The sequence below is a fragment of the Chenopodium album genome, chromosome 18, assembly GCF_948465745.1.
Source record: "Chenopodium album chromosome 18, dcCheAlbu1.1, whole genome shotgun sequence".
NCBI lineage: Eukaryota > Viridiplantae > Streptophyta > Magnoliopsida > Caryophyllales > Amaranthaceae > Chenopodium > Chenopodium album.
In genome coordinates, this window is record NC_137851.1 from 3226993 (window position 1) to 3239276 (window position 12284).

The 12284-nt window shown below is 34.2% G+C and overlaps 1 protein-coding gene and 2 long non-coding RNA genes across 4 annotated transcripts; all 3 read right to left on the reverse strand.

Annotated features, from left to right (window-relative positions):
- Positions 1 to 3920: 3920 nt before the first annotated feature.
- On the reverse strand, positions 3921 to 6822 carry LOC145592713 (uncharacterized). Of its 2 annotated transcripts, XR_014102476.1 has the most exons (6): positions 6739 to 6822; positions 6367 to 6532; positions 5253 to 5305; positions 5043 to 5080; positions 4873 to 4923; positions 3921 to 4412 (listed from the first exon to the last, which is right to left on the reverse strand). It is a non-coding gene; the product is annotated as an uncharacterized LOC145592713 (long non-coding RNA). The 2 variants fall into 2 exon arrangements; XR_014102475.1 differs by lacking the exon at positions 3921 to 4412 and having other exon boundaries at positions 4562 to 4923.
- Positions 6823 to 6861: 39 nt separating this feature from the next.
- Positions 6862 to 9045, reverse strand: LOC145592748 (uncharacterized). Its single transcript, XR_014102480.1, has 4 exons — positions 8895 to 9045; positions 8118 to 8285; positions 7494 to 7574; positions 6862 to 7207 (listed from the first exon to the last, which is right to left on the reverse strand). It is a non-coding gene; the product is annotated as an uncharacterized LOC145592748 (long non-coding RNA).
- Positions 9046 to 9375: 330 nt separating this feature from the next.
- Positions 9376 to 11429, reverse strand: LOC145592714 (UDP-glycosyltransferase 76B1-like). The gene is made up of 2 exons (XM_081649222.1): positions 10851 to 11429; positions 9376 to 10454 (listed from the first exon to the last, which is right to left on the reverse strand). Exons 1-2 carry the CDS (start codon positions 11338 to 11340, stop codon positions 9562 to 9564), a joined length of 1383 nt encoding a protein of 460 aa, XP_081505348.1. The 5' UTR covers positions 11341 to 11429; the 3' UTR covers positions 9376 to 9561.
- Positions 11430 to 12284: the final 855 nt, after the last annotated feature.

The following is a 12284-nucleotide window of genomic DNA, read 5'->3' on the forward strand; positions in this document are numbered from 1 at the left end:
CAACTTATTCTAGTATAGGGTGTGTTTTTTTTTTTTTGAAAAAATTTCTAGTATAGTTAGCTGCACCAAGAGTCTTAAGACTATATTAATTTAAACACCCAGACAAAACTCTATATAATTTCTGAAGTACAAGCTGCTGTAAAATTAGGGTCCTTTAATTTCTGAAGTACAAGCTGCTTTTGCCTCCCCCCGTTAAATTACCCTAATTTTACATCTTGATATCCATAAAAATGACTTTCTTGAGAAGTAGTAGCTGTGGACAGATTAAAAATCAGTGATGTAACTTGGATAGCAAATGTGTGATGCTGCCCCCCTACACATGACATGAATTCATCATCTGTATATCGACATGACTAAACTGAGTTTAATTTTACTTGTACTTCAGTAAGCTCAAATTTGTGCTTAATTCAATTAGGCTCCAAAAATCACATAAAATTCTTCTCACTTTAAAATATCAATAAATCACTCGTACACTCTTTACAAACTTCATTAATATGATACAGAATATTGGAAGAGTAGATTGTGAAAACAATATAAGGTGATTAACAAAGACATCTTCACATATCACAACTCAAAACTCAAAGCACAAACTATGAAACAATCATCAAGCAAACGACGTACCATGCCTTTTCTTGAACTTGACTTAGAATAGCTGAAAAAAGCTTTTCTTTTTGAGCTGTCTTGAATTCCTGCACAAACATATTACTATTAACCCAACTTATTTATGATAATCTTATATCCTTATTATTCAGCAAAAATAGGTAATTCAATAATTAAGCTGGGACAGTCAAAAGGGTAAAGGATGTCATCAAACCATCATGAGATTTCAAAATCATCAGGATCCCGCTTCTATAAGAAGTGCAGACAGTACAAAACACACAGACAATATAAGTATTTGACATCAAATGTGAGAATATAATCCTAAAACTTACTTAAGTCTATCTCTACTTGCTTAGTTTTCCCTTGTTCTTGCAGCTTCCTATATCTTTCATGAGCCCTCTCTGTTTTTCCAATTCCTCCCTAAAAAATGAATACATATGATAGTCATATTATGAATAGTGTCGCCATCTTCACTCAAACTAACTCAAAATCATGCATCAGATATAACCAACTAATAACATCACTTTAAGTTGAGCAGATTTTCTTTCCAACCGATAAATTTAGGCTGGTTGCTGCAAAGTGTTACAAACATGCCAAGCTTCATACACAGGGTGGTAATTTATATAGCCACACAACATTCTCATGAAACTTAGTCCCAATCTTGTATATGAGATGCCTACTTCAATCCAATTTTGATCGGACAATATCATTCAAAGAATAAGGTGATAAGCACATGAATATTAAAAAAAAAATATGACTTGATTACATAGACCACCATAGGACATACCTGCAAGGCTGCAAATGCATGCCAACCAATTTAGTGGCTTTTGATAGCCTAACTTTAAGATCAATGGAATCCAACATACGTAGCCGCTCCTCGAAGCTTATTTCAAAACTTTGCAACAAATATATCTGCCAGTGTTCAGTGACAGATTCTTAAAGAACTTTTTGTCTTCCCACCAGTCTTTTGTTTCTGGAGACATGAAAGCATAAGTTTAGTACCTTACCGAGCATACTTTTTGAACAAAAAAACATTTTAAAAAAAGAATAAAAAATTAAGGGTCATATGAAAACCTAAAACCCCTAGATTAAATGAGAAAATACCCACAATCTATGTTCATTCAAGCAATTCATCGAACACTTTAAGAGCGCATATTTACATGACAAAAGCACATAATATAACATTAAATTAGATTCGAATGAACTCACGTTGGCAGATACAATGACAACTCAATCAAGAATTTTTTTAATTCAATCTTGAACATATGGGTTTCCTACAAAATCCCCCAAAAAATAAAATCAGAAATAATCAAGCTTAAGAAGAACCCTAAATTGACAATAAAATTAATGATGAACCCTACAATTGGTATTTGACGAAAAAGAAAAATTCTTACCTCAGAAGTTGATGTATTCTTTTCCGTTTATCATAATTATAAGTTTCAGTTGTTAAACAATTATCTAAAAGGTTTTTCAATAATTATAACATAGATTTCTAGCTATTGTGTTATTTTACAAAATAGGTCTTAGAGCTATAACCAGTGAGGTAAAAATCTTCTATTTATCATATTTATTTACTTGTACCCTGGTTATCTTTTTTAGTAATATCTTTTATTCAACAATCTCTTTTTAAGTGGTCTCTTCTCTTTTTATTTGTTTTAACAAATTGCATAGTTTATAGTTAAGTCCTACTTGCATATGTACCTTATTCATTTGGATTCATGTTTATAAGAAATTTATCTAACTCAATTTTACAGGTTGTACGTACTCCCTCTCCTCTATCTCTCTCTCATAAAAGCATTAATGTGCAAATCTAGCATGATTTTATTATAGATTCTTATTAGTGTTGTTGTCTTTTGACCCTACCTTGCCTCATTTTCACTTGTTTAATTGCTTTCCTTCTCCTTTACCTTCTCCCCCATTTTCTAAAGGTTTTACAAATTTCAAAAACTATTTTTGAATTTGATTTTTCCCTTCCCTCATTAAGTACTTTTCATACTTGTCTTTTACGATTTTGCATATTTCTTAACAAATTTCATTGCTGGTTTTCCTTTTGCTTTGTTTTCCATAAAATAAACCATACATTATTAACGTTCTTTACAAAAATGATCAATATCTTGTCTTCAAATTTAATTTTAAAATGGTCATAACTTTTTTTTTTTTGTTCTTTTTGATAATCTTTCTCCTAGTTTTTAGATTTGTTAATATTATAAAGTCAGTTCCCACTTACTCTCCTCCTTATCTCTCCTTTTATCACTTATTTCAAATTTGTCCATCTCCTTCTCCCTCTTACCTTGAATCTTCTTTTAGATTGACATGATTTGAAATTATACAAACTATTTCATATTCTACACAAAGCTGTATTATTTCATATTGCAAGATATCTTCAAAATAAAAAATGCTTTGAATACTTATTACAAGCTAATCATTAAGTTGATGACAATGCTAAGTAAAGAATGATGATCTTTAAGGATTTTCATTAATTTTAACATGAGTAATTAGTTAAAACTTAAAATTGATTGATTTGTATTTTTTTCTTCAAAATTTCCTCATATATTAAGAATTTTATTTATATGTTCAACGAATGAGAAAAAAAGGTTAATTTTTAACAACTTACATAATATTTTTTTTAATAAAAAATAAGAATTTATTGAATTGATTAGCTAAGGAAAAATCGAAAAATTATAAAAGTTGTTTACATTACTAATGGCACATGTTATTTACAATTTTTCCTCAATTTTTCAAATTGAAATCTACAAAATTTCTTCTACTCAATACAATATGACCAGACCCCATCAATCTCCAAATAAATAACCAACTTTCTGCCATAAACACCTCGTGGTTGCTCAATTAAATCAGCAGAATAATGTGAGTAGAAAAACCTGAAATATTGCAAAGAGGCAATTAGTCTTTATGTAGCTACAATATAAATTAGGAAACTCCAACTATTCACCTTAAGAATGGCTTAAGACATACTTCAACAACCACTAAGTTGTCACTGAACAATTAAGATATGAGTCTTCCAAAAAATAAAAAAAATATAAAAAATAAAAAATAAAAATGATGAAGATATGTTGTTAGCTTTTGCTACAGCTAGATATCCAGAATAAATTGTCCTTATTCATTTCCATAAGGAAGTAAGATATTGTTGTTCAAAATTCCAAAATGAAAACAAGTTTCGAAAAGAAGCAACCACGCACATAAACATATTTTTTTACAAAAAAGACTATCAGTTGAAGTAAGAAAAAGCTCTGGAGTCTAGAACTTGTGAACCAATTAATAATTATAAGAACATCAAGGTTAGTAAGGTATTACCTTTTTCTCTATTTTTTTTATACCCCAAAGCCTGGTTATATCATCACCACAAACAAAAGTTAACCTTTTAACTCTTACACACACTTGGATCCACCTATACACATTTTCAAGCACACAAGCACTTGATCTTGAGAACTTAGACAACAACCCTGTATATTTGTCTGTCGTACAACATAGCGTGTGCTGTTAGAGCAACAATACACTTGTTCCTGATTCCAATCTTTGAATCTCTTTCGTTGCTTCATAGCTAAACCATTGTGTAATCTGCAGTCACAAGACAGTATATTGTATATATATATAGAAGTGTATTACCTGACAGGCCATCAGAATAAAGTCAAATGGAGGGAAGTTCCGGCTTAGAGTTGAAGTTATACTTGCTGCTCCGCATCCTTCGGCATTTAGAGAGGATTTGAGAGTGTTTAGTGCATGTAATCCATATCCGACAGCCATCAGTCCAGCTCCTACTTTGTCCAGTATTATTGTAGCCACTCTCTGAAGATCTGTCTTTTGCAAGGAGGATCTTAATTCCTTCTAAGGATTTCTTCTGTTCACTCGAATTCTTTACAAAATGCACATCCTTCCTTTCTTTAGAACTACTGCTGATCAAAGTGCTTCAATTCTCGCCCTTAGAATTATCACCCCCCCCCCCTCTAATTCTCCCTCTCTCTTTACCTCTCTCCTCCTTGCCCCTTTATATCTCTCGGCTTCTCTCTATCTTCCTCTTTGTTCAAACCTCACTTTCTTTGTTTTTCCTCCAACCCATCTCTCTCTCTCTCTCTCGGCCATGTTTTTTCTTTATTACTCTATATCTTTCTCTTCTGACCTTTACATATATATATATATATATTTCTCTCTCCTCCCTAGCCCTTTAGATCTTATTCAATCAATCACAAACAAGGATAGTACGCGTTACAGAGTTAACTAAAAAAAAACACAGCAAATAAGGTCTGATAGACCAACCTTTAGCCACAACTCCAAGTCATGAGGATCAGGCACTGCAGTTTTGGGGATCTGCAGGGAATTGACAAACCAAAGATAAATAAGCCTGTCATATCATGTCCTAATAATGTATTGAATTCGATATAAGAGAGTTTGAAAACATGAATGTATTTATTCAAATCATATCTTACCATTTCACTGATGGGTATAAGCGTGTCGAGTCCCTTAGCTAGTAGCCAGAAGAAAATGTGAAACATAAAGTTAGAGAAGCATCTGAAAGTTTGTTACAGAATTTCATGACAGGAACCTTTTATGTTAATATAATTAATTTCCAATCTGATATTTGATAGAAATACAAGTTAATGTTATAATTTGTTAATGTTAAAAAATGAGTATATTACCTTGATAGTAGCTTGGAGTTCCTTTGCTGTCATATCAAGTCCAAGAGCATAACCTGAAAAGTCAAGATCACTGCAATTAGCTTTCTTTCCAAATTAAGAACAATTGTAGTTTTAGATCATTAGGATACTAAAGAAGGATTCTAATTCAAAAGGATGTTGAAAAAGTTTTAAGTGGACTACTTTCACTCTTCCTACGAATTACTCGTATGCTCTTAAATAATATGTGTATGATGTCACATGTTTCTCTTACCCCTTCCCCAAAAGACAATTATACATGAAAACATACGTAGTACAAGAGATAGTCACGGTATTATGGAGTATGAAATTTCAATTACATTCATAATAACGAACTAAATCAATTGTGATCTAGGAGTATTATTTCAAGTTAGAAAAAATTCAAAGTATTCACCATACAATATTGAGCTTGTCATCAAATCTCATTGCTAATTTGTTTTGTGACAGACTTTTTTTTAATAGTGATTCTATATTACTTATTATTGTACATTTAATTTAAAGCTCCAAATGTGTCAAAAAAAAAAATTGAAGCTCCAAAACAGTGCAAGTAATTTTCTTTAGTCAATTCTCCCACATTTATACTCCTATGGATTAAGAATGGGTTTTGGGCTGCCAATTAACCTGATGGGCCTGAGCACAGTGGTCAGTCCAAAACTCCAAAAAGACCCCAGTCATTTCATGACTTACCAAAATTCATTTTATAAAATTAGATTTAGATCCCAATCAAATGAATCAATTAACATTGATTATTAAACCAGAAATGAAAATTGCATTTTCATTTTGTCAAATGGCTAACAATTATTATCGTTAAGTATAATTAAACATTGGTAATGAAAATTTGTGTTAATATAATGAAAATTTGTGTTAATATCTATTTAAGTCATCATCACTGTTTAAAAAAAATAATAATAAAAAAACTATAGTTAAGTTAATATATAAATCGTGCAAAAAGTCAATGTGTGTCAATTATTCTAAAATAGATAATGTTATAGTAGGTTGCGTTCATTTTCACCATATTTCTCAATGATTAAACTTCAATCAAATGCGGCCTATTATATATAAAGAGAGTAAAAGAGTAAGAAGACGAAGAAAGACAAACCTCCAACGCAATCCAAGGCCTCAGATCCAGAAACATCGCGAGCTTTCTTGCCAATAACAACAGCAAGCTCAGCTTCATACCAAACTTGCTGCATTGAAGCTGGGATTTCAATGGTTCCTCCATTTTCCAAGTATGATGATGTTGGCTTCAAGAACAACACTGGTTCCTATTAACCCAATAACACAACAAACAAATCAATCCCCCATCACAAAATTATAGTCACATACTCACGTTACATAACCTTGTTAACATGTCCGGAGACAGTTGTCACATAGATTTACTAAAGGCTAAAATCACAAATATATCAAACTGTGGTTGATTTTATTGTTATACCCTTGCTAAAAAGAACAAAATTCAGAATAATATGCTTACTTGCACTCTGTTATAAGCAGGTCAATAGCTTTGTCCATTTGTTTCTTGTTTCTGAGCAGGTCCATTGGCACTGCTTCAAGGACTACTCTTCGTAAAATTTACACATCAATAGTCAAAGTTCATTCAAGAAAACAGATCATCCTATTAACTTAGACAATCCAAAAAGAATAAATAAGTGGGAAGAGAATCTACTCACAAAGACAGAGGCAAATAGTATACATGTATATTTCAGTTTCATTATAGTTGCTATAGGCACTTAATTATTAATCCTGATACAAAAAAGTATGCTGGGCGGAAAAGATGAAGTGACATGCAGAAAGAAATTTGAATGCATGACTCTGCAATATGAAATTTTCATCCAAGTACAATAAGCTGGCCTGTTACCTGAGCATTTCCTCTCAATCTCAGCTCAGACATCCATCTTGTATCAGCATTGTGTCTTCCCTCGAGAACTAACTTTGTCCCTTGACTGACCACATGTAAAATAATTTTTTTTAAAAAAAGGTTCAAATACTTACAAAATCATTGTCAACAAGAAGACTATAGAAAAAAAAATCCACTCTTTTCCTTTCTCTTCATCTCTTACACACGCAAAAGAGGAAAAAAATGCAGATAAAAACATATAAATTAATTTGTGTTGCACCCAAGGAAATCAAAGTATTTAGAAGAGGAAATAGTATAAGAGCACAGCAATTGTCATCTACTGAGTATAAGAGCTAGCTTGCAAATTGCAAAATGTGTTCACCACAGCATACCTCTTAAGATCGTACCATACAGGAGATAGATGTGTAAACTTGGGGCAGAACCTTTTAGCTAGATCATAACCAGCCGAGTCCCTGCACCGTTTGATTAGGTTGCAACTATTAGTATTGGAAACTGGTTTAGCAAAAACAAAATTTTTGAGAAAGGCTTGATAGAAACCTAAAAGGAAACACAGCAATAAGAAATCAAGGCTAACTCAATCAACAATAATAAGGTTTGTCATCTAATTGCAAAGTTTGAACTTTAGTTGAGTCAAAAAAAAAAAAAAAGTTTGAACTTTAGTCCTACATTTGTGAAATAGGTGCTAAATTTGTTGCTTAGACAAGTTCCAAACCCCATTCTCCGGAGCATATAGTGTTCTCCCAGAGGTCAGCACTAATCACACCAAAGCTAATCTGAAAAACAAGTACTTAAGTTCACGTCTCTTTAGCTCATTGAGCTACCTTTCGGATTAAGCTCGTCTAAATTTTTTTAAAAAAATAAAGAGCCATAACTAACCCAATAATGCAAATAATCCCAAGGTATAATTGAATTACTTGAAAACATTACAAATCAATGCAAAAAAACGGCGGTAACTAATGAATAAAACAAATTTAAGATTAACAAAATGGGGTTACCTGCAGTTGAAACACAGATCAGCAATTTCACCAGATTTCAATTCCCAGCCTTGGCCTTTCTTCCATCAGACTGTAGAATTCGCCCCACAAGACGTATTCATGCAAATTCTTGACCCCATTAAATTTCAAAAACCCAAAAAAAGCTAGCAAAACTCCACTCCAATTAATCTGCAATATTAAAGATTAAAACACATCACAATTAACAAACTTTAGACCCCAAAAACTTTCACAAAAATCCCAAACAGCCCTCTCACACGTCACAACATCTACCCCGCAACAACATCAGCCCACAAACCTCACCGATCGCGCACCACCATTAATTCTCCACCTACGCCCAACAACAGCCACAAGCAGCCCATTAACCACCATCACCGACACTACAACAGCCACTGCGCATCTCCCCTACTACACAATCGCACACCCCCGCATTTCCCCTGCTACACAACCATATAAACTACTACTACTGCTACTCCTCGCCACTTCACGGTCACATTCTAACCGCAACCAACACAATCTAATGCCAAACAACAGCGGCATCAAGCAACCACCATTCGGCACCTCAAAAGTCCAATTTTATCAACAAAACCCACCACAATCCCTGATTATGAATAAAACCCATCAAAATAAACAGAACTTAAAACCCAAAAAGAATATGAAATTACCTCAGTAATCGAATTTGAGAAAATTACTCCATAAGATCAACCAAAACAAATTGAACATGTACCCTAGATTTTCGAATTGATATTAGATGATTATTAAAATGATAAAAGATCTTACCTCAAGGAGCTGCTGTAATGGAGAAGAGATAAAACGCAGAGTACTCTTCGAGCCCTCATTTGAAGCTCGGAGTAAGCTTCAATGGAGGAAAGGAAAAAGAAAAACGAAAGGGAAAAACTTGATTTAGCTAACCAGAGAGGATGAATGCCACGCGTCAGCTCATTGAGAACAACTGGAATATCAAAGCGAAAAGACCAAAATAGCCCTGTCAATCTGGGAAGGGTGCTAAGGGCAGGGGAGGGCAGAAAAGTCAATTCTCTGTTCATAAGGAACAGTAAATTGGGAATAGTAAGGGTGGTTGGGGCTTTTATAAGGGTTATAGATAGATAGATTATGGGATATCAATTATTGTTATAGGTTATGGTTCTTGTGAATTTGTTGCTTGTCTAGTGTGTAGTTGGTTTGCTACCTGTATGTTTGTGGTTGACACATTCAAGAAGTGAACAATAGAAGGGTATGACTCTATGAGTGATGATTAGCAAGATGAAGAGAGACTTTAATTTTAATTATACCGTTTGAAACGAGAGGAGCTAAATGCATATGCAATACAAAGGGCTGCTATTAAAAGTCGAAAACAACATAATCCGATGTAGGAACATATGTCCATTTTTATGGTAAAATAAGGACTCTTTATTTGCTGCATGATCTATGGTATTGTTTGATAATTTCAGCTCCTCACCATTTCAGCACCACAAAATGATAAAATGTGACTAATTAGACGATCCAATGATTCATATGAGGACTCTCCTTTCATTAGGCAACACTGCGCTTTCTCTTTCAAAGCATTTACCCTTTCTCTCATTTCTTGACCTTCCTTTTCCACCATTAATCTTCTAATCACACTCTCTATTTCTTGCCTCTCAAGTTCTTTCTCTAATTGCAATCCAACCTTCAGAACTTCGCTAACGTGTCTAGCGTTCATCTTCTGATCACCAAAAAATGGAAGGCAAATCATGGGCACCCCTTCACAAATACTCTCGATGGTTGAATTCCATCCACAGTGAGTCCAGAATCCTCCAATGGCGGGATGAGCCAAAACCTCTTGCTGTGGTACCCAAGAGACGATGTGGCCCCTTTGGCTCACTATTTCTAAAAATTCCTCTGGAAACAACTCATTATTTTTCTCTGAGCCATTAATCAGCCTCGGTCGAGTTACCCAGAGGAAGGGCTGCTGGCTTTTGGCCAGCCCCCAAGCTACTTCTACAAATTGCTCCTTGCTTATTGCTGCAAGAGTTCCAAAGCTAACGTAGAGTACTGAATTTGGTGCTTGTTTGTTTAACCAAGTTATGGACCTTTGTTCTTGAGTGACTATGGTACTCGTAGTAGTTGGAGAGATCTTGTGTAGTGGACCTATCAGGAAAATAGGAGTAGCAAGAAAATTTCCATGAACTCTGTCTAGTATTGAGCCTTCAAGTTCCTTGAATGTGTTGCAGATTATACCCTGACAATTTCTCTTGGTTTCTTTAACCATGCCAAGAAGTACATCATGATGTACCTCTGGAGGAAGGTCTTTTACTTTTAGAGGTGGAACCTTCAACACTGATTCTTCCTTTCGGGTATCTGAATAGATTAATCACACCACAAAAATTGAAGATAAGCAAAGAGTCCAAGACTAATTCTTGTGAAACCAAAATACAACAATTCTAATGTCTATTAGTGTATGCTTGGGAGTTGGGACTTGGGAGCACTTTTGTGAGAATTAACATCTAGTTAGACTTTGTTGCTAATCCGAACCTTATGCTATACGCCTTTTTCCTTGATACGTAGTATTTATTTTGATACTAGAGCTGATAATGAGCTAAATGTACAATTTCTATACTTACACTGGCACTCTTGCCTTTTCTCATTTCCTAAATGGCTTTATGTTAGTTACAGATTTTCTGACAAATTAGTTAGATTTAGATAGATAAAAATTTAGATTTTGTTTTGTTATGTTTTGTAGAAAAAAGGAAGTACCTTGGAGGGGGAAGTAGCCTTTTTCCTGCAGAAGTGGCAGTGATTCGTAAAGAATGGAAGCCAGCAGGCCACCAGTTCTTAGTGCCAGCCTTGGGAGGTTCAGTTGATCAGCAACAACCCCTGCAAATTCCCACAAGGGGTCTGATATCAAGCATGCAACGGGCTCCCTGTCTTTGGAAGCGTCCTCCAGAATTTGGGACAAGCAATTTCGAAAAGACTCCAAACAACTCTTATTAAGGATAGTTATGGTATCTAAAGAACCTGAAGAAGGCGTTTTGGCTTTTGACAGGACATCTTCAATGAAGTGGAAGTTGAAGTTGGGGAACTCAACAGGATTCGGGGAGTTGAAATGAGTGTGAATTACAGTGATGGAAAAGCCTTTCGAATGAAGGGCATTTCCCAAGTTCAGCATTGGGGTTATGTGGCCTGTATATGGCTGTGGAAATAGTACAACTCTACAATAGAGCTTGCTTTTTTGTTGCTTCTCCATTGGTGCTTTAGATGATGGCTATTGGCTACCAACTGTAGATGTTTGTGCTGCCTTGTATTAACAACATATATAGAATGATCCAAATGTACGATGTTTTGTATAAGGTAATGGCTCTAATCTGCTTTTCTTTTCTATGCTTTATGTCTTTCTTAAGATGTTATTGCTGGATTGATAAACCTTTTGACAATAGTCCAATCGCAAGAAAAAATTTCTGCTGCCATGCTGTCTGCCGCCTTGCTAATGCTAGATGGATTTATCGATCTGTGCCTTATTCTGTTTCCATTTCTGATAAATATGTCACCTCAAGTTTTTTTATCAGTTTGTTGAATAACTCGAGTTCAGTTACCACTTACTATCAGTTGTTGGTAGAAGAAGAGTTTAATTTGAAAACGTTTCTAGACCAAACTGAAAGAGTAACTTGATAAGTTTTTACTAAGTTGATGCTTTAGGTCTATTCTATTTGTGGGAGGTTGATTATTGCTCTGAAGGTAGTGCACCAACCTTGTGGTACCCTAGTGAATTGATTAGATGTTGTCTTTGTTAATGGTCATTTCGTTATCAAACCTGGGATAGCATATACAATGTACTTCATTTATTACCAAGTAATCGTAACAATGCACCAGTCTTGTGATCTCTTGAGACTTTGTGAATGTTGTGAGTTTAATTTGTGACTTGCACACTACCTTGATAAGTTTCCTACTAGTGGTCCATAAGAAAATGATCGAGCTAAGAAACTTTGCTTTGAGGGTATGTACTGCACTATTGCATGTTTGGATGAAGATGAGTACACTGTGAATTGCTCTGGATTGTTATCTTGTAATTAATTATTGGTATGAGTATACGACTCTTTAATCAAGATCGAAGTTATATGTCTTAATAGGTCGAGAGTTTTAATTGACAATTTTTGAAAAAGATATATATAGTAAAATAAAATAAAGCTAATT

Excerpts from the sequence above, each read along its gene's own strand:
- LOC145592714 (XM_081649222.1), bottom strand. The coding sequence starts at position 11,340 with ATGGAGAAGCAACAAAAAAGCAAGCTCTATTGTAGAGTTGTACTATTT. Across the intron at positions 10,455-10,850 it reads AGGCTACTTCCCCCTCCAAG|ATACCCGAAAGGAAGAATCA; the intron begins GTACTTCCTTTT and ends TAATCTATTCAG.